The sequence below is a fragment of the Thunnus albacares genome, chromosome 1, assembly GCF_914725855.1.
Source record: "Thunnus albacares chromosome 1, fThuAlb1.1, whole genome shotgun sequence".
In the NCBI taxonomy this organism is placed as follows: Eukaryota; Metazoa; Chordata; class Actinopteri; order Scombriformes; family Scombridae; genus Thunnus; species Thunnus albacares.
The window spans coordinates 34,677,627-34,704,782 of NC_058106.1; the positions used below are offsets into that span (position 1 = coordinate 34,677,627).

At 37.8% G+C, this 27,156-nt stretch overlaps 2 protein-coding genes across 4 annotated transcripts; one reads left to right on the forward strand and one right to left on the reverse strand.

Annotated features, from left to right (window-relative positions):
* Positions 1-1,809: 1,809 nt before the first annotated feature.
* LOC122985327 (immunoglobulin superfamily containing leucine-rich repeat protein 2-like) lies at positions 1,810-8,022 on the forward strand. Its single transcript, XM_044355903.1, has 2 exons — positions 1,810-2,183; positions 3,694-8,022. The coding sequence occupies exons 1-2, from the start codon at positions 2,133-2,135 to the stop codon at positions 5,854-5,856; spliced, it is 2,214 nt and encodes a 737-aa protein (XP_044211838.1). The 5' UTR covers positions 1,810-2,132; the 3' UTR covers positions 5,857-8,022.
* Positions 3,823-25,358, reverse strand: LOC122985337 (receptor for retinol uptake stra6-like). Of its 3 annotated transcripts, XR_006404093.1 has the most exons (18): positions 24,736-25,358; positions 24,119-24,185; positions 20,986-21,071; positions 20,755-20,894; positions 19,442-19,608; positions 17,869-17,976; positions 17,063-17,130; positions 15,742-15,821; positions 15,484-15,545; positions 15,201-15,363; positions 15,034-15,109; positions 14,269-14,402; positions 13,201-13,318; positions 12,995-13,096; positions 12,423-12,586; positions 12,012-12,149; positions 8,957-10,349; positions 3,823-3,833 (listed from the first exon to the last, which is right to left on the reverse strand). XR_006404093.1 is itself a non-coding variant. In XM_044355914.1 (17 exons), the coding sequence occupies exons 1-17, from the start codon at positions 24,834-24,836 to the stop codon at positions 10,081-10,083; spliced, it is 2,043 nt and encodes a 680-aa protein (XP_044211849.1). In that variant the 5' UTR covers positions 24,837-25,358; the 3' UTR covers positions 8,663-10,080. The 3 variants fall into 3 exon arrangements, 2 of the variants coding, with proteins under 2 accessions (XP_044211849.1, XP_044211862.1); XM_044355914.1 differs by lacking the exon at positions 3,823-3,833 and having other exon boundaries at positions 8,663-10,349; XM_044355927.1 differs by lacking the exon at positions 3,823-3,833 and having other exon boundaries at positions 8,663-10,328; positions 24,736-25,355.
* Between the last annotated feature and the right edge of the window lie 1,798 nt (positions 25,359-27,156).

Sequence of the window (27,156 nt, forward strand, 5' to 3'; positions counted from 1 at the left end):
CTGCAAGAAAACAGAGAGACAGTCCATCTGAAAATCTCTCCTAGGAGTTGTGCTGAAAGTTAATTTAGCTAAAAATACTTAGACCTCAGAGTCAGACTTATTTATGAAGCATCCAACTCTTACTTTCAGTAATGAGGACTACTCCTAGGAGAGAGTGTGACTTTGCTGTTTTACAACCACGAAGTATGACGTGTTCTCCTACACAGACGTCACTTAGCCTTCATAGAGTGTAAACAAAGCTGATAACAAATAAATGTAGCCTACTAAGTAAATTAAAATAATAGGTAGACCTAATGTGACTCAGCTGTGGGGAATCGGCCCCATTCAACCACATTATTTTACAATTCCCATAATATTGCAGCATCTTGCATATAACACCACTGTATGTCTAATTCCCATTTAACCGCACCTCCTGTTAATTTATGTTCGTCACGTGAGGGGGGAAATTATTAGTTTTGTAATCTCAGACTGTTTGACATTACAGAACTAATCATTTCTAATAGCCTGCACATTGCAATAAATCATCTCAATGTGCTGTTCATTATACCTTCACATCACCTCACCTGGCGCTCTGTGATCATTCAGCTGTTGAAACGGTTGCTTGCAACAGTCGTTATTGGGTTTCCCTTATTTGTTATATGTGTGTAATGATTTTTTTAAACATACTCTGTAATGGTTTTGCATGTAGTCCTCATAAAGGCCATTTATAATGGACATAATGATATTAAGAATGACGTGTTGCATTGGGATGTGAGTTGCATTCAGACTGGAGCCTCAGTATAAGGGCTGATATGGTATTTGTGGGCCAGTGTTTATCTATGGTGGGTTTTTGGTTGTGTCTTACATTTTTTGTAGTATGTGTGTTGAGTCTGTACTTCAGCAGTAAGCTTTTATAAATCTATGGTCTTCACGCTTTAGTAAATTTCACTTTTTTACATGTAAATTGGAAGGACTGGGGCACTTCAAGTGTGGTCACCCTGGGGCACCACATCGTGTTAATCCAGGCCTGGTCACACAGCTTTAGCAAATGCACTCTAGCCTGATTAAATAATAAGATTTAAGACCAGAGAAAAAACTATTTTAGCTGTTGTAATAAAGTTGAGATTTATTGGTCTATCCAGCCAGACAGACATGACATATAAATTTTAGTCTGCCCTCAGTATCTGTACAAGCCCTATCAAACTTTGATTGCTGTTGCAAAGCTGCATGTCCCCCATTACAACATTTTTGGGGGTAAAAACGATCAATACATTTATTCTCTTATCTGTCTGAACACCTTCTCCTGGAAACCCCGAATGAGTCAGACCTCATCTGGAGCTCAAATATCGGCAGAGATAGGAGTGATTTCCCATGTTAAGAAAGTAGATAAGATGCTTCTACTCCTCGTCCTAAAAGTAGGGCCAAAAATGCATCACTCTGACGATATTTGCCCAGTTAGAAGAGATTAATTACTCTGAGAAGCTTGATCAATACTGGATGCACCTGGCGGAGTAACGTCATTTTACCCAACACTGTCGCCCTGTGACCAAAAGTAGTAACAGCACCGGAAACTCTGAATGTACTACATTAGTTTTAACAACAAAAAAGTGTAACACTTATAAATAAACGACAATGAACATATTTAGTGACATTTAAACAACTTTGAGAGCTCAGTTACGCCCAAGGAGAAAAGTATAGGCCTATTTTAATAAATTTACCATACGGCTACATTATAATTATACATTATACATTATAATTATTACTATTATTATTATTCATTTTGACTATAAAGCGACAATCAGTCCCCATATCAGACTTCATTTCCTCCTAAACCCCCTTAACAGTGATGGTCATGTTGAAGGTCGCTTCCCCTTTAAAACATTTTTTTTTTGGAAACGTCGATACTGTAGTGCTGTCCATGCAGAGCTGAGAGGAGGGGTGAGACTAGGGTGAGGAGTGGGGAAGAGATAACTCAGACTGACAAGCATCCACAGGGATGAGAAACCCCGGAGAGGACACACGTGTTTTCACCATGTAGAAGCCGAAAAGACGTACGTGCGGACTCTGAATTTCTCCACAAACTTCCAGACAGCATGTAGCCTGAGCTGCTGCGACTGCAAAAAAAAAAACAAAAAAAAACCAGCGACTGACGCATGCGGATTCCTCCCCAGAGATTAAAAACGAAAAGGAAAAAAAAAACGCAGGTAAGCTTGTCACCCAGCTTCTCTACGCAGATGCAGAGGTGAGGAGAGGGATCTTCTTTCCTCCCCGGATCAATTTTTCATGTGCGACCCTCGAGGCTTTTTTTTTTAACAGGGATGAACTTTGGTCCTGTTGTGTCAGATTACAGTGACAGTCATGGAGGTGTGTTTCTTATCTAGGGGTGAATTCCAGCGGTTTGCATGCAGCAGACCTGACCGCTGTAAACAAACAGCGCGGCTGCCTTTCAGCACCAAGGACAGAGCTCCGGAGGCTGCTGCGCAGTTTGAAACCAAAAGCGTCTCCCGATGACACAACATGCAGAAATACTGTGTCCCTATTTGAATAAAACATGGATCAGCTTATCAATGAAGCGCACAGTCAGAGATTTAAACCAAAAAAATCTGATGTCTGAGCTGTGAAATTGCGTTTGCACCATTTTTTTTTCTGTTTTCCCAGACACCACAGGGCCTTCTGTATTCTCCTTTCAGGCAGAAATTCATCTGACAGGATATAAAGCTGTCTTAATGCTAGTCAGAGAATAAGAATGGCTGGATAAAAAAAATGGACACCTTTATTAACAGAGTGACTGGGTGTGACGCTGAGCTATGAAAGGTGAAAGTTGAGCTACTGTGTGAAAATGCTCTAAATTTGACTCCTCATTAGGCTTCTGAATGTTTTGGATTGACAAAATTAGCTCCTCCAAACTTCCAGTAATTAGGACAGTCTTGTTAAAAGTGGGTTCAGACAAAAAAAAGAAAGACATACAGTATTTTCTCACTTATCATGTCAGATAAGATACCTGACATAGATACATATCTAACCATGCTGATGGTTTTAGTTTTATGTGTCCTGTTTTTGAATTTATGTTGCACAATTCATGAATTGAATGCACCTCAGAGTCGACTGTTTTTATAGGAAATATTTGCAGTGAAAGCAGAAATGACGAGGACAGAACCTGGACAAAATAAAATAAAAACTGTTTCTGCATGGCTAAATACTACAGTACTACAGGGAAGTAAGAAAATATGTTTTCTGTCATTTGTCTGGACCAATATTTTAAATGTCAGATTGCCAGTAAAATCCTTAAAAAAAAAAGGAAAGGAAGCATCCGCCTGGTAAATTAGCTGTTAGACTGCATAGTGACACACTTACAAAAGGGATATTTATTGACACAGTCTGCACTCTACCAGCTGTCAGTCTGGCTGACAGAACTGATTTGCCTCTGATCATAAAAAGTCAGGCTGTATTTCTTGAGTTCTGATATCTTGGCGATCCATTAAATATACAACCCCAGACTCCCAACAGAATCCATTTTCTGCTGCGTCAGCTGCAAATAAAGGCTGAATTTGAACTATTGTATGTCTTTATTTTGTTTTGATGCTCTATTTTCTTAATGCCAAAACAGTTTTCTTTAATATGCCTATTATTTTGATCTTCTACTCTTAATCATTTTGTATAAAACATGCAAATTAATCTACTGATTGATAGATGGACTGTGACTCTGTTTTACAGGAGCAGAAAATGGCAGCCGCAGACATCCTGTACTTCACTTTGTGGATCGCCACGTTCTTCACCACTGGACTCGGATGCCCTGAGCTCTGTTCCTGCTCAGATAAATACAACCGTCATTTTGCAGAATGCTCTTACAAAAGCTTGGCTGAAATCCCAGATGGTTTGCCTCCCAATGTTACAACTTTGAGTCTCTCAGGTAACAGGATCAGTTTGATACCATTAGGAAGTTTCGACAATGTCACCCGGGTGACGTCTCTGTGGTTGGCCCGCAATGAGCTCTTCTCCATCGAACCAGGGGCTCTCTCACCCCTGGTTTATCTGTGTAACTTTGACATCAGCTACAATAAAATTGTACACTTCCCATGGGAGGATCTGCAGAATCTCACAAGCTTGCAGCTGTTGAAGATGAACCACAACGAGATGGTCAACCTGCCGAGGGACGCCTTGTCCAACCTCAAAGACCTGAGATCCCTCCGTCTCAACAATAACAAGTTCATAACCTTAGCTGAGGGGACGTTTGATGGCTTAATCTTTTTGTCACATTTGCAGATCCATCACAATCCTTTTGCATGCACCTGCTCCCTCGACTGGCTCAGAGACTGGATTTCAACATCCACCATCTCAGTCGCAGAGCAGAATATGATCACTTGTGCAACTCCAGAGAAACTTAAAGGACAAGTGATTGGGAAGTTGCCTGAGTCAAAGTGCACAAGCCCAAATGTCACAATACGAATGGAGTCAAACATCCATGTCACAACTTTCTACGAGGACAGCGCTTTGGTCTTGACTTGTGAATTCAAAGGAAACCCAAAACCACTGGTCATGTGGAGTATTCACAGTCAAAGCCAGAGGCAAGACCTGGCTTTGTCGTTTACTGAGGATGACTCAGCAGAATCAAACAAAGACTCCTTACTGTCCCATAATCCCATCAAAGTGTTTAATAATGGGACTCTAATCATTTCATGCCTCAGGAAGGAAGACGGCGGCAGCTACAGCTGCTCCGCCACAAATGAATTTGGTAGAGCTGAAGATTCTCTGTCAGTGGAGGTGGTGGCTAAACCAACACCAGCACCAACACCTGTAAAGGAAATGACCACAACTCCCATTTACACTAAAACACACCCATCTTTACACCAAACAACAGACAAACCAACTGTTTTTGATTTTGTGCATCTGCCTGATTTAAAGAGAAAAGACTTCATGAACAACAAGCCCACTTTCTCACCTAGTGTAGAGATCAATTCTAAGTCTTCTGACGTGGTCACGAGTAAGCCATTACGTGCTAGTAAATGTGGCGTGACGGCTAATACAAGATATATTTCAAGTAATGTCTTTAACGGGAGCCTGGATGATATCAAGCAGTACACATTTGACTTTGGTGTCATTGCCTTGGGCGTGTCAGAAACAGAGGCAACAGTACGGCTCAATCCTCTTCTCATACCCAGAGATAAGAGCGCCAACCGCGCCGCTGCAACATCTGAGAGCTTTGAAAGTGACAGCGAAGAGTCTCATGACCCTTCAGACACCTCCGAAGAAGCCCCTTCAAATGGCTTGTACCTGTGCGTCACTGCTGACCGCAAACACTCGGCTGTGCAGTGGTCGCGGATCAAGGAGGGCGTCAACACATACCTGTTCGGCGGTTTACGCCCCGGCACCAACTACTCCCTGTGTCTGACCTACAGAAGGGAGGACTGTGAGGTGCAGGTGATGTTCACCACCAGGAGGAGGGTTCCCAATCTGCTCATCATCATCTCGGTCAGCATCTGCCTTCTGACCGTGTCCACCGTACCTCTTCTCGGTGCGACATGCTTCCACTTGGTGTACAAATACCGCAGCAAGACGTACAAGCTGATCCTGAAGGCTAAAGACCAGTATCACATAGAGAGGAACCTCACCACCAACTTTAACATCCACGCACCCCACACTGAGTCTCAGAGGAAGATTAACGGCAGCCAGCTGGACGAGGAGGAAGGGGAGACGGAGAGCATAGACGGAGACAAAGAGGCGGATACAGAAGAAAGTGTGGTGACTGAATCTTTTGCTTTGTCTCAGTACAAAGGGAATTTAGACGACTGTGAGGCAGGATCCGAGTATAGTGACAGGTTGCCTCTGGGGGCTGAAGCAGTCAATATTACATGCAACTACAAATATCCAAATCAGTAAGTCTTGACTGTTTCTGGCATAAAAGATTGTTATAAAATTATTTTACATTTGGTTAAGGGGTAAAACAGGTATTTTTCAGTTAGTGCCAATGGTGTGGGTTCTCATAAATGTCGATGTTTTTCACTCTGGTCTGACAAGACTCAAAATGCATACACTCGTTTTAAACCACACCCCAGGCTGTACTGTAACATTCAGTGTCTACCAGCTGCCAGGCTCATTTGATTGTCGTTTTCCAGTCAAAACTGAACTAGGTCTGGTTTTAACCCTGTTCTTTCCATTCCTCTTGCTGCTGCTCTTTGAATATTTTTTTGTAGCTGGAAATATTTTCCAACTTCCACAAGCAACACTAAAAAGCAAATGACACAGCAAAGTGTTCCGCAGAGAGAGAGAGAAGCTGGTTGCACCAGTTTCACCATGTTATTAACATTTAATAGCTGATGCCTTTCAGCTAGAGGCCTTCCAGGCAGAAGTCACATTTAAAGGAATAGTTTAAAATTCTGGGAAACACCCACCGTGTTTCTTCCTGCTTCCACTTTAATGCTAAGCTGAGCTAACCGAACGCTGGCTCTATATTTAGAACGGACATGGGAGCGGTATCGATCTCATCATTTAACTCTACGCAAGAAAGCTTGTTTCCCTCGCTAGTCCTTTAACAACAACTCACTAACAAGCACTCGGAAAGTGTGTATCTTCACCACAGCTGCACACTTTTCCAAATTTATCATCATAATAGTAGAAATATTTTAAACATTTTTAATGTGAATCTGAATCAAAATACACATAATGATAGACAATCATGGGATGCATGTATGAGATACTGTACGATGTAATTCATTCAAGTATGTACAGTAGTTCATGGAGGATGTCACAGTCATGTAGTAGTTCATGAGAAAATGAATGCCTCATCTCACAATGTTAAAACTCCTGGAACTGGCCATGTTCCTTGTCTATGGACCAACTTTCAATGTAATTTCAGTGAAATCTACTAACACATTTTAATGATATTCCACTAGCTAACAAACAGACAACATGACCTCCTTGGTGAATCTGTTCTAACACAGTAAACACGAAGGCTTATTGTTGATTTGTGCTTCTTGAACAATCTGAAACTGTGAAATGTCTGATGTACAGCTGCAAATATTTGTAGCAACATTTTGAGAGTGCATATAACGATGTGCTGGCACTCCTTGGACACTTGCAACCAAATAAATTTAATTAATTTTTTTCTTTTTAAGTCTCTGTATTTCATCATGTCAATTGTTTTGACACCTAGTGGTAGAAATAAGAGTCTCTGCCAGGAAATGATCCATTTTACAAACTTTAAACTTAAATTATCACCTCCATTTCTATTTGTTCAGAGCATCTTTGTTAGACTTTGTTACTAATAAACAGATAGATAAAATAAGGTGGGAACACAACACATCAAGCTATTAAGCTTGGTTTGACAACAAAAAAAAGGTGTTAAAAGAAATATTGTAATAAATATACAGCAAAATAAATGTAAACTAGACGCAGACAGCAGTAAATGGTTTAACTGTAACAGCAAAAGATAGCAATATTCTGCTTTTAAACTACTACATTTGTGCTGTCACAGTTAGGAGTAAAGTAAGCTTAAACATACAGAGATGCAATCCTCTCATACCTCCAAAGTACTGGAGTATAAATGTTTAGTGTAGTTTCTAAGAGAAAACTATTGTATCCTGAACTACTGTGAGCTAAAATTACTGTTTTCCTGTTGTATTAAACTAAATGGGTGTTTTAAATACGCTCTCTGTCACTTAAGTAAAATGTGGACAATTTAATTCAGTATTATCCACTAAGTTTACTGCCGTGTGTAACAGTAAAAGCACTTCTGAGCATGTATGTGAAGTAATTGCTCTGTTGTATCTGGGTCATGTGTCCATCCTGTTGTGTTTCCCAAAGTACTGTGTTTGGAGACCTGCATGCTGCTTGTTACTGTGAGTCACACTATGCTGTCTGTGTACATATCCTTGACTCAAATGCTGTACTAACTTTGGGTCGTTATTGGCTGCTGTCGTTTTTCTTTTCTGTTTTATACCCTTGTAATACAGGAAATAATATGTTTTTACTAAAGTGTTAATGTTAAATATCCTCACTAACTCTCCTAATCCTATGTGCCTCAATAAAGTTTTGACAAAGGAACAATGAATGATTGCTTATCTCTCTCTAGTTCTCAACAGCTTAATGACCAATATTTAAAATAACTATCTAATTAATTTATTAGTTAGGTAGTATCTTACTTTTCATTTACATGTCATGCCAGACATTTGACCCATCTCACATGAGATCACAAGACATTACTATATGTCAAACATCAACATGTTTTCAATGTGACCCTCTAGCATTTAATTGGTACAAAAATAAATTATCACAACATTCATATCAAATGTGTTGATGTTTAAAAAAAAAATAGTTACATGTTAATTTTATCCTATGGTCATTACACAACAACTACCACTATATGGAGGATCAATAAAGCCTTGCAGGTAGTTAAATAACTGAATTATTTGATTTGTTTGGATAATAAAATGGGTGGTTAATAAAAGTTTTTATAAATGAATAAATTAATGTTAAACAGAAAATTGGTAGGATATTAAGAAGAGTGACTGGGAAAAGACTTAACAATTCAATAAGCCATTAATAAAAAGATCATGTAGTAATTAAGTAATTTGAATTTGAAAAGTGCAATGAATCAGTAAGGATTGCTCAATATGCAAATAGTAGATCTGTGTAAAATCTGTATTTAAAACAGGATATAAGTGAAGTCACAAATTTGACAGCATGCTTTCTATTTGAGTGCTTTATTTTTCTTCAGCAGTCACTTGTTGCATTTGAGGAAAACTGTTTATTTGCAAAAACAGTATATAAGAATTGAAAGGCATCATGTAACATAAAACTGAAAATATGCAATAACTTCAATATCTCATTATATGATTTATCCCACAATTATAGAAAACTTTTAACAAAAGATATTTAGATATTATATTGTAATTACTAGTATATTAACCAAGGTTTACACTGGAGTTTTTTTTTGCTTTAAAAGAGGGATTACCTTTGATAAAATTATGCCATCCATTACCCTCTTGAACAACATTAGATAGGCCTTTATCAGTGAACACAATTTGACATGTCACAGTAGGAAAAGCATGGAGAACATACTGAGAACCAGCTGGATTAACCCGGGGCAAAAATGAGCTCTTATCGACCCGCTCCTCCCACTCTGACAACGCCATTGATCACCACTGGCCTGTATATCATGCATGTCAATATGAAATTACTAAAAGGTCTCTAGACTGTTGCACAAATGATAGTTAATTTTCTCATACAGTAAGATGGGAGGCACTATATCTTATTGTCAGAGCCTCAGAGACGTTTTGCTGGGTAGGTTTCTTTGATTTTCTTTTATATTTTTTTATTTTAGCAACATGAGCATATGCTCTTTTATTTACAAGTGAAACCTTGGCTTTTGTGGCCATTAAGGGTCCAGGGCTGAGGGGTATTAAGCTCACAGCTCCCTCTGGGCATGCAGGTTTTATCCAAGAAACCTGTAATTAAGGCCAAGTCAGTGACAGATGGGTCGGTTGGAGACAAACGCTAAAACACAAGACGTGATGTGAATGATTGATGGTCTGGAACTTGGCCTTCAACAAAAATTTGTGCCTCTGTTTTTGAGCTTGTCCCCATGTACCTGACCTCCATTAAAGACTCTTTGAATAATCCCCTGCACAATGCTTTAGTTGATTCAAAATCCTTCAACCATGTAAGATCAAGCATCATGTCAGTATGAGTGGCAGGTTACTCCAAACATAAGCACATAAAACATTTCACCAGGAGGAAATGCAGGTTTAAAATCAAAACTCAGCTCAGCATTTGGTATTTTTTATATTTGGTCACCAAACTGTGCAATGTGGGTTAGTCGAAGTTCTCAGATTTTGACTCATTTGATTCATTCATCACCCAAATTATACAATTTCCTGCAACTGTCCAACCATGTTGTGACTGGTTAACAAAGTTTTTTGGTTAGTTCAAGTACATCTAAGTTTATTTCGTGCTCCGAACTGGCACATAAGTTCCTCCAGCTAGCATAGATTCCATTTAATGAACAGACTAGAAGTCACAAAGTGCACACTGTGATTTGCTCACAGCAGCATAAGCAATGTTGTTTGGAGTATACTGCCAACCTTACTGCATAGCTTAGGGATCTTAATCAGTTTTATCTTGGTTAGTCTGGATCTCAGTAGACTGGACTGGCTCAGCAGCTTCCTTCTTGCTGCCTTTCTTAGAGCTACGTTTCGGGGTCCCATTCAAAACGCTCTCCATGGTCTGCAGTGTCTGGAAGTGCTTCCTGGAGCCCAGCAGGGACGGGTTGTTGACCAGCGTGTACAGCAGCTGCCAGCGAGAGCGAATCCTCCGACTGCTGGTTGTCTTGTTCTGCCGATTCTCCTGGATGCCTGAAAGCATGGAGGAGCAGGCTGTCAGGGCAGAACGAGATACCAAACTAAGGGGTCAAAAGTCCGTGAATGCATACTGTGTGTTACTGGTGTTATTAGGAAATGACCTTAAAATTCATTCTTTTGGTAATTTTTAAGGAAAAATTCCAAACATTTGTTGGTTGCAGCTTCGCAAATGTGATTATTTGAAGCTTTTCTGTGACATACATAATAATAAACTAAATATCATTGGATTTTTGACTGTTGTTCAGACAAAGCAAGACATTGGAAGACATCACCTTGGATTAAGGAATTATAACTATTCTCTGACATCTTATAGATAGAACAAATAATCAATTAATCAAGAAAAAAACTGCAGATTAATTGATAATGAAAATAATTGTTAGTTGCAGCCCTATAAAAACCTTCTATCCAGTAATAGTGATTTTCATGTTTTACAATCAGTTGAAGGATATCAAGGATGGTTTTCTTCCTTGAAAAGGAACTGCAACTGTATTTTAGCCATGCGAGAGGCATGGCTTTAGGCATGGCAGGTTGGTTGGTTAAAACCGAGATAGCTTGTTAGCTATCACACGAAATTTCATGAAATTTTGTACAGACATTCATGATCCCCGCAGGATGATTCCCAATGATTCCCTTTATCCCCCGACTTTTCATCTTGCACCATCACCAACACGTTAAAATTACCACTGTAAAACATGTTGTAATTGGAGATTAAAGCTAACATAGCATACTACTATACTAGCATTAGCAAGTTACTATAGCATGCTAAATGTTACTTATTATGTTAGCATGCTAACTGTATGCATGATAATAGGTAACATAATAAACATTACATCCTTGCTACCAACATAGGTTGTGATAAATGTTAAATATAACATGCTAACTGTGAGTATGTTCAAGCTAACATTAGCGATCAGCTCAAAGTACAGCTGATTGACAAAGTCCGCTTGAAGTTGATTCAAGTCTGACATTTTAGAGCTGAGCCTGACGAACTGAGTTTGAGGTGTTTTAATGCCGGGTTCATGTCATATCTGAGTTATCGTAATTACAAGACTTGTAAATTGCATTCACATCAACTTCAAAGTTGTAATCACCACTGAGAAGCCCAGACTTTTCTGATGTATCCAACTTGACGTCTAAAAATACTGAAGTACTTGAAAATGTAGCAAATAGGGACACCTTACATCAGCCAAAGTCCGTCATTTATGGTGATTAAACACAAAATTATAGTGTTATGTTGTCAGTGCACAGAATTTTTAATCCTCACTCAGCCAACTCTGTAACCATACAACCAACTTGAGTTGTCTGACGTGAACGCTTGCAAGTTGTAAACATGGGAATGTTTCCTATCTTTCCCATCAATCCCATATGACATGAACACGGTATAAATCCTTTTGATGCTTCCTCTGGCGTCACCTTCAGGCTGAGTTTTATACATTTTTTTCCCATTTGGACCAAAGAATAATAAGGCGTCTCTCCATTTTCATTTACTGCATTCTCTAGAATGTAAATGAGGATTACAGTTTGTCTTGTTAATATTCAGTATTGGAATTTTCCACATTTTATATAAAATTTATGAAGCACAGGCCAGATGTAGAACTTGGCTGCATGTGTCTCCGTGATGCATAAGTATTTTGTTTATTTGTACGTATATTTGTTTGTGCAGTTTAGGGTCTCTACCTTCCTCTGCGTCTCTTATTTTCTGTCCCACCCTGCCACCTTCAACCATCATGTCCAGCAGCAGCCCACAGAAAGCCTTCATCACTGGGTGCGACTGGCTGACCTCCACCTTCAGGAAGTTGGTGTAGTAGCTGTAGGCTGGATGGGGTCAAAGGTCACAGAACATGACTAAAGTCACACAAAGACCATGGTCAAGAAACATCTTTAACTAACACATTTTCTTTGACTATGGAACTTGTACTTGTTTTTTTTTTCATTATTATCAACAAAGCACTTAAGAAGACTAGTAGTAGTATATATTTTTATATTTGTTTGTATTTTTTTGTGTAGTTAAACTCAATATAGCTTATTCCTCTGTGTCATATGATTCAACTGTTGCCCAAAAACAGTTAAAAACTATTAAAATCATACCTGGGTCAAAGGACTCAGCGGTGCGGTGTAGCAGACTGATGTCAATACGACCAAGATGGATGATGTTGAACAAAGCAGTAATCACCATTCTCCATATGCCAACTATCAATCCCACCACAATGTTGATCAAGAACAGCAGATACGTCAGAAGAAACAGACTCTCTCTGGAAATCAAACAAATATATATCAGTCTAAATTAGGATTGTTGTTTTAGGAGAACACAGCAACATCTATAATCAATCACCAACTATTTTGGTAATCGATTAATTAATTAAGTGTTTAAGAAATGCTTCTGAAATGTGAATATTTTCTGGTTTCTTTATTCTTCTGTGACAGTAAACTAAATATCTTTGGGTTGTGGACTGTTGGTATGAACAAAACGTTGGTGTTTGGGAAACAGTGATCAACATCTCTCATCATTTTCTGACATTTTATAGACCAAACAACTAATCGATTATACCTAAACACATAAAACTAGAGTCCCACTAATCATTAATTGCCTTATCAATACACACTATACATACTACACTAAATTCTTCACCAATAAATAAGTTGCAATCAGGTTCACATACCTGTTGTTCAAGTCTCTCGTACCGGCTTCCTTTTTGATGAAAGCAAACTTAGCAGTCACGTGTTGAAGCACAGTTACCAGTATCAGCGTGACCCAGCCTGGCCTGTAATGATGGAATATGAAGAAAATAAATGTTATCTTTGTTCTGATCAGTAATTATAAAATAAAATAAAAAAAGCTACAGTACATGAAAGGTTGCTGACTCACCATGCCTTTCCCAGGATTTCAAAGACGATGATGTTACGACCGTAAAAAACAGGGATGATGATCAAAAACACGAAGAACAAGAAGCAGATGAAAAACACAACCGTCTGGATCGCCATTCCTGCCAAGACGACACAGAAACAGACCATCTTTAATCTCAAACTCAAACACATTTCCAAATTAAATTAAAATTTTTCTTCAATGCATTTTTTTTAGCAAAGCAGTTAATTAAAAATACTTTGTGATGTGAGAATCTGAAGAACCGATTCATCTATTTCACCAATCACTCTTAATATTAATAAAAGATTAAGGCTGGAATTATTCTATATTTTTATTGCTGTCAACAAATCCCATTAAAAGACCAAAACCAGCTTGAACTTGAACTTGTGTTGGTTCAAGTTCCCTATCCTGTCTGTAGCACTCAGCTCCCAAACCATTCAAGATTTAAATCTTTAAAAAACAACATCACAGATATACAGTTAACTTTTTTAAAGGCTAAATAATTTTCTAAAACAGCTAGCCTCTGTAGTTTTTAGCAAATGTTACTAAGACAGAAGTAAATTGTTTTGTGCATTTGTTGGGGACTATTTTCAGCTGTGGATTGATACACATTTGGTGCTCTAGTGAGTATTTCCTGCAGCAGGACAGTGTATGTTTGATTGAGTTAAAATAAACTAAAGTCTGTGCATTCATGGCTAATTGATATGTTTTTAAAAGATTTTTGGACAATAATGGTGTTCCCCATAACAACAAACCATGTCTATCTGAACTACATGTGCTGTGACAGTAGGATCAATTTATTGTTGGTTTTGGTCTTTTCAGGGGATTTACTGACAATATGAAAGGATATTAAAGGATATGGTTGGCAATTTTTAGAATAAAGAAGAATAAGATATGTCTTATAGAGTGTATATAAAGATATAGCTTTGGATAAACACAACATTTGTAAATAGGATCAATTCATTGTTGGTTTGGCTCTGCACATGAGATTTGTTGATAATAACAAAAATAAAGAAAATCGTCAGGCAAATCCTTTAATACTAATAATTTTTCTGCGTATTTGAGCTTCACCAAGACAGATGATTGCAGCCTGGTATCCCGTCAAGCCCATCCAACAGACAATGCCGGGGTTGGATGGACGGATGGTTTTCTGGCTGTTGTAAATGTTGTAAACGTCTCCCTTGTACAATCCTCTCAGGTTTGACCTGAAACACAAAGCATCAGAGAGAGGTGGGCAGGCTCATATTCGGCAGCAGGTGTTCCTTGCAGCAATAGTTTCATTCATTTTCCCCGTAGAGAATGTCAGCTGACTGAGTATTTCCTGCAAGTGGATGGACCTCTCCACACAAAAATAAATAAATAAACAAACAAACTTGTATCACAACTTGAGCTAAGAACGTCCCAGGTATCCCAGCACTGCAGTTGGAAACATCAACTCTGAAAGCTTAAAGCTGCGATATATGATTTTTTTGGCCACTTTAGGGCAGAAAAACGAGCTGTAACCGTAATTATAACCTTTCGTTGTATGTCCTTTTTGATTTTTAATACATTTTTTTATCAAATCAGCAAATATGGTTCAGTTTTGCTCCTGATTGCGACAACAAAATGTTCTTACTTGCTACAACCCTGTTTTCAAAGATCTGCGTGGAGTCTGTTGTTTCGGCTAATAAATACTGCAATATCTAGTCTGACATATTGAAACATGTCATAAAATGATCGTATATAACTGAGAGGTTGTCAAGGAGAGCAGCTGAATGCTGAGGTTAGTATTAAAACTAAGCTTTCTTATTCTTCTGTAACTATTAACTTCTCTCTGTTTGGTTTTACTGCACTTACCTGTGAAGTATCATGGACTTCATGAGCATGACGAGACTGACCACACAAGAGAGGGTCATCGCACAGAGGTAGCAAACTAACAGACAACACGGGGCAAAAGAAAAACAAAATTAAGTCTCTTCTGTGCACAAATATTTTATAAATTTTGGCATCACAACGCCACAAACCTTCCAGCAACCATGTGTAGAAAGTCACGATTTGGACAACTTCCATCCTGTCGTCTGATAGGACGATCCCGAACCCCAGAAGCAGGAAGGCGATGTTTTCATCAATACCAGAACGAACAATATGGAGGGTGGGGACGACGAGGACGACTAACAACAACGCTGTCTGAAAGGTGAAACACATTTAGTGCAGTTCCTGAATTTCTGCTCCACTAACATCGATAACAACATTTTGTCTGATTTAAGAGGTCAAAGGTCATAATGAGGGTTTATATTGTTGACTTACATGGTATATCGCCACAAGGGCAACAAACGCTGATACAGCGAGCTTTAGTGGAAATCGAAACACTGAAAGAGAAAAGGAGTTATTATCTAAGTGGACCTTATTTCAGTTACAAACATTAGAGGCAACCATCACTGCTGAGATTTAAAGTTTTAGGGAGTAAAGTGTGTGATAAATAATGCCAGATGTCCAGGAACAGTGATGTATATTTGAAATGAGGACATGGTCATAAAGTGAAAAAATGTGTATGAGTGCATGCACCTTTTTCCGGGATATAAATATAACTCTTAGGCACTTCCAGTATCCTCTCTGCCAGCGTCGGTTTGTCTGTAGTTAAGGAGCTAAAACATATGAACACAGAGACTCAATCAGCCAAACTTTCTTTTAAATTTACATACAATGACATATATTATCATTTAAATCTGATCTTTACTGAGGATCATACTCTTAGGAGGAGGTACTCTGCTCATTTCTTTAAATAAAAGTAACAATGCAAATGCTACTACAAGTAAAAGTCCTGCATTATTTCACAAAGCAAAAATAAACATTTATTTTGGCAGTAAAATGTACTCAAGTGTCAAAAGAGTAACACTTTAATTTAAGTTATTTAGCAGTTATAAGCAGGATGCAAACATTTATTAAATGGTTTAAAACACATCCTGTAGTTGTAAGAAGATATGAACACTTAGTCTTTATAAATGTACAGAACAGTCGGCCATTATAATAACTTCCGCTATGAAGACACATTTTATATTATTACAATTATGTTTTTTATTATATTGTCATTCATTTATATGTTTATACACCAGCCTCCACTTATAGATGCCTCCAAGAGTTGTTGACAATTGCATTAATAAACACTTATATCTGATAACAACTACATTTTGAAGGATTACATGTTATAGGATGAACTGTGATAACTTTGACTTTTCATCTAGCGCCATCTTCAGGTCGTACTTTGTAGTGCTAGTTAGCAAATGTAAGTATGCTAACACACTTAACTAGAGGGAGAACATGGTAAACATTATACCTGCTAAACATCAGCATGTTAGCATTGCCATTGTGAGCATGTTAGCATGCTGATGTTAGCATTTAGCTAAATGTCTAAAAAGAAAGAGTCTTCAAATTGTGTCCTTGTGTCACTATCATTAAGCTAAAACAAGGCTATGGGATTTTTTGAGCAAATTTACTAGTAACTACAGCTGTAAGATACATATAGTGGATAAAAAATGTATTTCTTACTGAAATGTAGCGGAGAAAAAGTAGAAAGTCTCAAAAATGGACATACTCAAGTCCTAGCTTCACCTCTAATTGTTAGGATTCAGTGTTTTCTTTTTTGTTTTTGTGAGGACTGAAAATGTCTCTGAAACACCATTTAAAACTTCATTTATAAGATCATAAACTACATACGTCCATTAAAACACCAAATAAAGAAAACTGTCTGTTAGGCAGGTTTCATTGCTGGTTTTGTTGGAGCGGTAAAATAATACAATAACTTCCATCATATCGATCTTTGTCATAACCTGATGTAGGCTCCTGAATATACAGTAAATATGCGATTCAGTGTCTTATCTCCATTCACCTGGCAGTTGAGGACCTTTTCTTGAGAAGTGACTTCACATACTCGGTGTAGTAGCTGCTGTCGAGGTCCTGTGAGCAAAAATACAGACTTCATACAAGAATATCCATAATGATCAGTGTCTGTATGACAAAGTGGCTACAGGAGCTTAAATATAGAAGGTCACAAGATTAATTTCTTCAACTCTCTGAGTGCAAAATCTCATTAAATGTTGTATAATGTGGAATCATAATACACTAGTTTCAGAAAATGAAAACTGTGTGCTTTGAACTCTTCAGAAAAAGCATGAAAAAGCAAACCATCATTCTTTCTGGATGACCTTTAATGGTTAACTTTTTAAAAAGAATAAATAAAAATAAAAGAAAAAGCTGAAGTCCAATTAAAAGTTTGGAGATTAGTGACTGAAAGTGTTTGTTTATTCATTCACACCACAGAGACTTCTCTATTAAATCATTTGCATAAACTGTAGACAGATTAAACCTGCTGTAGAAACAAAAAAACTGTTGTATTAGTATGTTTGGAGAGGAAAGAAATATCACCTCTCTCGTCATAATCTGTTGAAGGACGCCGAGTTAAACCCCAACTCTGTTCTACACAAGCTGCTTACTGTAATCATGGTTATGCTTTACATAGTTGAAATTCATGTTTTCCTACGTCAGCTGCACCAGAGACAGCCTGAGAATAGTTTTCATGTTGATATTTCAGGTCAATATTTCATTAAACAGAAAACTTTTTGAACCGCTGATCAGAGGACAAACAATATATTTGTATTTACTGACGTTTGATGTCTGTATTGTGACTTTTCTCACCTCGTCAGACTTCGGCCCTTTAATAAACAGCAAAGGAAACTGGACACAGAGATATGCGAGGCAGGCTAACTGAGGCAGACTTGCAAGCAGAGCATAGAATTTATAGATCTGTGGAGAGAAAATGGAGACACAGCAATAAAAACAACATTCGAAAAACTCATCAGCAAGCTGCTCATCAGGGACCCGTCTCACAAAAGAGATTTGTGAGCGCTGCTTACATGCAGGTCGCAAATTGAGCCAGCGCTCCGTTCCACAAATTACTTTTACTCGTAAAACTGCAGATTTGTGAGTCCCACAGTCCTCTCGCATGATCCTGCACACGTCGTGGGTACGGTGTCTCTTTTTATTAGTTAAACATGTAAAAAATTTACATGAGAGGAAATTATCTCATGTCGCAAGTCGCAGCTTGGAAATTGCAAATTTGATGAAATGGGCCCCAGAAGTAACGTCTCGGTCATTCAGAGTAATCCACTGTCAACGGTTTTTATTATTTTGTACCAAAAAAAAATGAAAGCTGCACTGATGTTTTTTATATCAACAGTGGATCAAATGACTAAATGTAAAAGGACACTCTCACTGTACTCTGCAGCTCTCAGCCCTACAAAGCATCTTTCAGCTCATTGTTTTGTTTTTATGGCAGCTTTTTTTTAATGAAAAAGCTCAAACCCACTGAACACAACCTGCCCAGCACCAAACAACAGACAAACAGACAAAGTTAATGAGTAGCTGGTGAAGAAAATTTAACATTTATCAGCTAAAGGGACAGATTTTTTTTCTCGGGAGTGGGCTGAGACCTAAAAAAAACCTAAAAGATGAATGAATACTAGACTTATACTGTATATTAGTATATAAGGGCTATAAGTGCGTTCACACTGAGAAGTTGGGAAATACAGTGTACTGTGAGTACCCGGATGGTGCACTCAAAATGGTCAAAAAGTTGAGTGTGGAACTATGGACACTTCTCGCCCTCAATGGTCGCCATCTTGGCTACATAGCGGAAGGGGAAGGACCACTTTTCAAACTGGAAATGGCGGCCGGGTACGTTGTAACTACGGTGAACATCGCTGCATAATACAAATGTAAAAGTTATACATGTGTTTTTTAGCACTAAGCACCACTATACTGTTGTCGGATATAAGCCATCAGTATGTTTTTTGGGTTAATTTAGCAGTCTGTAATGATTTGGTAACACGAACGACAACGTGAATGCTAACGTTAGCTAATGCTAATTTGCAATCGTCATTTCCGGTAGGTGCACAATGGCTGTGTTTGATTTGGGACAACACTACTCTGTCAAAATTTGCACACTACGCCAGTAATATATAGTGTACACAGTGTACTACATGAAAGTGTACTAACAGAAGTGTGTGATTTGAGGTAGGCAAAAACACAACTACAAATGAATGTTAATGTTGCTCCGTGTGTAAATAAGCAATTGATAATGTTGCTAGCAACTTTAAAGGTGGTGGCTCTGCTGCCTCCAAGAAAATTGATTCATGCAACTTTGGATGGCAGAAGTTTCCAGATGTGTTGAAGATCGATGTGGAACAGTAAAATGTTGTCGGCGTCTCACCTCTGGCGTCTTTGGACAGTCAAACTTCTGCCACACCAGAACCCCGAAGTGACTGAAGGAGAGGAGTGTCCCGAACACGTAACCTGCTATGTGCTGCAGAGTGCAACAAACCAACAGAGGATAGTACAGGACTGGATAGTAGAAGATAGCGATTATCTTCATGTACTCTGAAAAAAAAGGGATGAAAGAGAGGAATGTATTATTTCCTGAAGTGTAATATCCTAAAATACTAAATGTTAACTGAACTGTTGCAAGCTAGCTTCTGTAACACGATGTATTTTCTCATAGAAGGTGTTTTTTTGTCAAACTTTCCTTTATTTTATCTCCCTTAAATCACTTAATTGCATTTTTAGTTCACAAACTCACTACTAGTTTTTATGTTATTATATTGATGTGCCACAGTGTCTTTTTTGCAACCCTGTCTCCTAAAAATTACATTTATATATTATTAAATTGTTTTCCCAGTTATATTGTGTTGAACACCACATTTATGGTAGTTTCTCTTAAATGCTAATAAACATGTTGTGCTTTAAGTCATTGCAGACTTTTTTTCTGTATCAAATCAAGACCATCTATCCTTAATCTTAAACAAGTGCTGCCGGTGCCTAAACATAACCATAAAAAGTTTAATATTACTGTAGTATATTTATACTGCAAGATCAACTACTGGTGGAGAAGAACCACATTTCACTCATATATTCGGTATCAGCATTTTTGCAACTTGCCAAAGACATTAATTAACAACATTTTACAGTATGTTGAGAGAAAATTTAATTCAGCTAGCATTACATTTCCTGCAAAACGTATTTGCTGTTGCAATTTAGTCGTGTAGGAATGTCATTTCTTGGAGACATGGTTGCTTTTTTGATATTACAGCTGAGGACACCAATCAAATATGTTCAAAATCAATACGTAATGGTTTTCAATCATTATTGTACAGTTTGTATTTTTATTATATTGCTGTATTACACTGCATTAGTCTGTGATTAATCAAATTTAATATTTTACTGTCTAGAGTTACTGATTTCATTTAAATTTATCTTATAAGAAGTTTTACGTACGTAATACAATTTTAAAGGAATTGTGTTCCCTTAATTTTAATTTAAAAATCAAATCATTCTGAGTGATTGTATATTCCTACATTGTACAAAATTTGACTCTTTATTTATGATAATTTAAAAGATCTAATGTTTGAGTGAATATATGCTCACATCAGAACCAATAGTTTAATCAAACCTTCAATCAGTTTCATCAGAAAATCGACCTAAACATCATGCATCATTTTCTTATGACAAAAAATGACAAATCTCCACCTTTGATTTCTGCCGGAGTCTCTTTGGAGAACGGCAGCGGGTCCGGGGCGATCACCAGCATCGCCAGCTTGCTGAACATCAGTCCAAAAACAGCCATGACCAGACCCTTTTTCTGTGTCTGATCCAGGAAGTTTGCTGGACTGTGGGATCAGACAGGAACATTTATGCAACAGGAAACAAACCTGAAGTCTGAAGTCCTGCTTAACTCTACGATTAGGCGCCTAAACTCACCTAAAGATGCTGGAGGATCCTCGTGTGAATCCTTGGCAGAGTTTGTTTTTCCTGGTTAGAACTGCCAGGATTAACATGACCACCAGCTAGAGGGAAAGATCACATTCGTCAGGACTTCTGTTACACCTCAGACCTCACAGCACTTCATTTTACACTGATAAGATAAATATACACTATATGGATAACAAATATTCCACCTTTGTGTCAACAGTTTGGGGAACGTCCTGTTTTAACATGATGCCTACTTTTGGGTAGACTTCTGTGTGTCCCTATAGGCCTTACAATAGAGACCCACTGAACAAGGGCAAGGCGAGGAGTTTCCATGGGAAGTGAGATTTGCAAGGCATTGTGGGATTCCAGGTGACACTGGATTGTCCAGCAACATCAAAAACTTAATTTGCATAAAGTTGAAACATTTTAACTTCATGCAAATGAGGGTATTTGCCGGGAAACTCTGTAGTGATTTGTGTCGTAGAGGTGGGACAGAAAGTTTATTCTTTACTTGCTGTTGATAAATGTCTTTGGAGGAGACGATCGCTGCTACGGCCTTTCGAAGTGCTGCACAAAGTCACATAAATTGCTGGAAAATGTCACAGTTTAGTTTTTACACAAGTTTTGCAAACATGATAGCTACTCACTAGCTCGACAAAAAGCGGCAGCAGCAATGATGTACGATTTGTTCACTTCCAAAAGAGTCTGGTCTTCATCATACCTATCGACTCACTGACTGACATATACAGCCAAAACAAACCACAAACCACAAGTCAAAGCGTTCAGAGTGTCAGTAGATGGGGTTCGACCTTCCAGCTGCCAGCAGCAACATACAGAAAGTCAAAGTGATCTTAACAAGACAAAGTGGATCACTTTCAAATTTCAAGAATTTCAAATGGGAGTCAATGACAGTTGAATGGTATATAGTGTGTTTAAGCAGCACATTTCTGCACATAGGGTAAAGGTTATAACAATATATCACAATACATATACAAACCTTTTTGTGTTCACACACATTAAACTTCAAGGATATTACATTCATAGTGTAAACTGTAGGAGGTCTTAACTGCAGCCTGAAAATGTTCACATGTTCAGACATTTGTTGTTTTTTTTGTCAGTTTGTTTCTGTTTATTGTCTTTTAAGTTAAAATATTTGAGGGAATTTGTACATTTAATGCTTAAGAAAAAAGCAAATAAGGACGTTTTGTGAGTTCTGTGGTTTAAATTGTTTGATAACTTGACCTCATTTGGTGTTGCTATTTTTTATCTGGCGTTAAAACTTCCCATATATATCAATCTCCTATATACTATACTCTCCTTTACCTCCTTATATCACAAAAGACTGAACCCCTCCAGCGAAATGGACACACAAAGAAGCTCAGAACTGTTTATTGATTTTTAGATTTTATCCTCAGTAATCTCATGTAATTCTTGTTCATTCTATCGTGGTATTTATGATAGAGAGATGTATGATCAGTAGTAATGCTTAATTATTTGGTACTGTACAGCAAATTTCCCTCTGGGACAATAAAGTCTTATCTTATTCTTTCTGGTCAAAGCTACAGTTGATTTAATTTATTTTCAGTTAATGCTATTTGTAGTGCGTGCCAGCTATAGCTCATTAAAACTATCCAACTTCATGAAAGAACAAAACAAAGCAGCTTTGTAGATGCAAAGCTTTGAGTGCCTCGTATAAAAAGCCCAATTTGGCAAAGAACATGGTTCAGACTACAGAGTCTTGTTATCTGTGACTTGCTGCAGTGATTCAGTCACTGACCCGGCTGTCACGGTTTATTACACATCATTTAAAATTGGTCCGTGTCCGTTCTGTGAGTGGTCGAGGTAAAGTGGCCTTCACTTGAAAATGAGTGAGGACAAAATGATGGAAGATATCATTAAACTTTAAGTTTGCATCAAGCAAAGACAACTGAAAAACTTCGGCAACATGAAGGAGATCTACACTTATTCCACTCGTGCCTTACATACTGTAGGAAGAGGACGATGTAGTGAAAATACTTTTGATTTTCTAGTGCACTGTTTGTGGTATACTTATAGAGTTGCAAAGTGTTATTTCCCATTCTGTATTCCCATTTCATGTATTTCTTTAAACAATATCCTTAATAGAAACTCAGGACTCTCTTGGATAACGTAACGATCCTATAGGTTTGTATTATGACCATCAGTTTCGATTATTGCAGCTTCGTTTCTGAGAAATCACATTTTGTCCATGATTTTGGCAGACAGCTAAGAATACCACAATACCCATGAGTCTCAGCTGCCGTTGCTATGGAGAAGAAGCCATAGGCGTGAATAATTTGTTCCTGAAGTTGTAAACAATAACTGTAGTTGCTGAATTCACTCAAAAGTGGTCCAGAAACTAAAAGAAAACTGATTCAAATCTTAGTTTCTGCCCACCGTTAGTGTCGCAACTGACCAAATTTGAAGCTTGGTGATCGGCTGTTTCTTGCTGAAATGCACCTTGGGAGTCGTAGTTAACTTCTACCCTGAAATTTTTATGTACAGTCTTTTACCTTCGACTGAATACTAAAGAACCAAATATTTTCTATTTTCTAACACAGTTTTTCATCTTTTGTACTGACGATTTAACCAGAGGAGTTTCATACCAATCCAAACCATGGAAGAGTTCAAACTGTGAGTAACTTAATGTTGTCTTTGGGAAAAATTATCAGTATTTTAACTTCCAGAAATGAAGACACCAAAAATATCTCCTCCACCAGTGGTTAGTTTCAGTTAAACATTCAGTTGCTAGCAGTAGTTGTAGTTTAACTGACGTTGTTGTGGTGTGATCAGACCAAACGTGGTGCGATTACATTACAAGTCAATGCAAAGATGCAAGTAGTAGTAAATTAGCTTTACGTTTTCTGACTTTTTACAAATCTTTGCTTTTTTTTCTTGTAAATTACCAGATAGATCAGCCCTTTAAACACTATGTTAATGAAGTTATGTGAGATGAGAGCGCCACCTTTTGGTTGAACTGTACACAGCTCGTAGATATTGCATTGAACGGGCATTGCTTGGCTTTAAAGGGTCAGAAGCTAAAAAGACTGGGAACCAGTGATTTAATCTACTCTGACACTTAATAAGATGTATGATTATATTTTTTTTAAATGTGTGTACTTACAGATATTGACAGTATGCATATGTTGAAGAGCTGGTCGTCCGCTGTGGGGTCACACGGCAAAATAACTCTGTGGCAAAAAATGCAATTACATTGGAATAAGCAAAACTGAATTCAGAATAACAGACAGATAAATGTGCACACAAATCAGTTAAAATATCAGAATCCAGGAACAGCTACTGCAAACATTTATCCACAGTTTCCTGATTTGCACTGATCGATTGATATTGGAGAAGGAAATAATATGATTTGATAAGTATTTTATCGGATGAATCCTGGTTTCAGGGTTTAAGAAGACATCCAATTAAATTTTACACATCAATCAAGCAAGTACAAGAACTGGTTTGATCTTTGAAACTGTGCAAATAAACCACAATAACAAGTCAAATGTCCATTAATCAGCAATTAGCTAATTAATAGCCAGGCTGCACTTTTACATAGAATCAATACACAAAGAAGTCATCAAAATAGGGATGGAAATCATTCAAAACTGCACCATAACAGATTATTAACAAATGTATTAAAGGAGTATTAATCATAACAGGCTAACTGATAGTTGCACCTCTGTAATTTAATCAGATTTAAACTTGAATTAATCTTCAGATTGGTTTTATACTCACTCTTTGGGAGCTATTGTAGGGTCTGCATTGTTGGAGTACCAGTCTGAATAATCATAGTAGGAATATTCAAAAGGCTCAAACTCGACCTTGCTTTGATTCATTGCGCCTGTTTAGTCAAGACGAACAGGTGAAGAAATAAAGATCCAGAGGACTCCGGATCCAGATCCTCCTCCTCCTCCGGTCAGGTAACCTCGCTCAGGGATCTGCTGGTGCTGTAACGCGTCGGGACAGTTTGGCCCAAAAAAACCCCTGACGCATTCCAGTCCGACTAAGAACCAAACACAGCAGATTAACAGCTGCACAGAGGGGAGCGAGAGAGAGAGAGAGAGAGAGAAACGTTCAACAATACAGTGAATAAGAGAAGAAGTGGAGAGGAAACTGACCTAAAGTGACCTCTGGTGCTCATTGAAGAACTGTTTGTCCTTGATGATGATTTGGTTTTCTGGTAAATTAACAATAAACCTAAATATTCTCACTTAATCAATATTCAAATATCTCTTATTAGAAACATGTATTGTCAAGTCATATATTGTTGGTCAATATTGTGAGTTTTCCTGATTCTCTTATTATATTAAATCAGCACCATTTGAGGGTTTAATTAATCAGATAAGTGTAATTTTTTATGTAACAATGTATTGTATGTTTGTTGTTTTTTGCACATTGGTATCAAATTATTAATATTATAATGATTATTGATATTTTTGTATTTCCTCATTGTTATCTGTGTGTATAAGTGTGTGACTGTGAACAGTTGGAAGTTTTTTGGAGGTGCTGATATTCAAATCGTCATTGATAACTGAACCTGAACTGAATCTATTTTACAAAGTGCTGTTTTCATCTGTGTAGATTTTAATATATATTTGAATAGTTTGACTTGTTTCATGTTTGTCCAAAGCACATTTTGTTGTCAGTTCTTTAAAGAAAGTGTTTCTTGTGCAACTGTGTCAATCAGAATTTAATCTTTTCTTACTGTCGATTAGCCCTCATGTGCATTTTCCCTTTGTTTTTAAAACCTTGCTGATAAAGTGAGATACCATCTTTCCCAAACGAAAATTAGATTGCAAGATTGTCTTTGTATTTACCATTATGTAGCCTGAAGTAGGGGTGTTTTAAATCTCATAAAGCATTTTAGTGATGCTTCCTGCCTCCTGATTTGTTTCTCTTTGTTTTTATTCTTTCAGTAATTTTTGCTTGTTTTTGAGTGAAGTGTGTATAACACGCTGTTATCATTGTGTGCTTGCATTTGCACTTAATCTTCTATATTATAATGTCTTGTGTTTGCTGCACTCACGTTGAAATAAAAGCACTCTGTGATTTCTCGTTGAGATTAGGTAATGTTATTTTTGCGCTGCAACGTGGCTTTAACCTGTTTGCCTCCCGCTGCCTGTTACTTATGAGACTAATCTTATAATAAGATGAAAACCTCTCTTTTAAACAGGGGCAACCTTTGTGTGAAAAGAGCTTAGGAAAGGCCAAAATGAGAATGTTGATCGTTTGACACGTGAGGTAAGACCTCAGTGTAGTGTAGTGTTTTATTTTACACTATGAAAAGAAGAAAGGAAGGTAAGAACAGATTCATTAGAGCACAGACCTTCAAATTTACCAAATTGTAGCATAAAGATGGATTCAGTGATCCAGTTAGATCTTCTGCTGTCCCTTTTTGTGCATCATAAATAATTTTTAAAGCCACGTTTTAAGCCACTGGACTCATAACTTACGGCTAAAAGTGACAAACTTTGCTGTGAAATCAGATGAAAGTTTCTTAATCTGGATCTGTGAGCTCACTCATATGACAGAGGCCGCAGAGGGCCAGCTGATCTGATCCCAGGATTTTCTGACCGTGTGGGCGTTGCACGGGACCCACAACACTCAGCTGCTGGTATTTCACCATTAAGAAAACACAGCTGGTGAAGAAACAAACGTTCTGGATGCTTCTCTTGACTTCTTTCACTGTCAAATTACACGACAAAACCCACAATATCAAATGTCTGGAAGCGCTGGAGGCAAAACTGTGAATTTCCTCTTCTTGCTGTACTTACTTGCTGGCACTTATTTTACATTTTCTGTTGCAGCACTGGATTACGGAGCTAAAAGAAGTGTTTGATGAGTCGACCAGGTGTCCAGTTCTGGTCCTCTGATGTTTTTCATGTGTTTGAATCAGAAGGTAAAGTAATACTGAGTGACATCGCTTATCTAACTGACATTTAGGATGAGTTACACCAAAGCAGCTCAACTACAACCATCTGCTTCCACATCTCATTTCAAAGTGGGGGAACAGTTTATTTCAATCACACTGTCACTATACAGGTGCAGGCTTAAAGATATAAGGTACAGAGCCTAAAAGTCGAACTGCATACTTCCTGATTATAGCTTCTGTGTGCAACTTCAAACTGTCAAATTAACGGTAATATTTGGTGCATT

What these genes read in the sequence shown, in the direction of transcription:
- LOC122985337 (XM_044355914.1), bottom strand. Translation starts at nt 24,836, where the DNA reads ATGAATCAAAGCAAGGTCGAGTTTGAGCCTTTTGAATATTCCTACTAT. An exon ending in TATTTATATCCCGGAAAAAG is followed by an intron (nt 15,546 to 15,741) that starts GTGCATGCACTC and finishes TTTCTCTTTCAG; the next exon opens with TGTTTCGATTTCCACTAAAG. An exon ending in GAAATCCTGGGAAAGGCATG is followed by an intron (nt 13,097 to 13,200) that starts GTGAGTCAGCAA and finishes CCATCATTACAG; the next exon opens with GCCAGGCTGGGTCACGCTGA.
- LOC122985327 (XM_044355903.1), top strand. Translation starts at nt 2,133, where the DNA reads ATGCGGATTCCTCCCCAGAGATTAAAAACGAAAAGGAAAAAAAAAACG. An exon ending in AAAGGAAAAAAAAAACGCAG is followed by an intron (nt 2,184 to 3,693) that starts GTAAGCTTGTCA and finishes TCTGTTTTACAG; the next exon opens with GAGCAGAAAATGGCAGCCGC.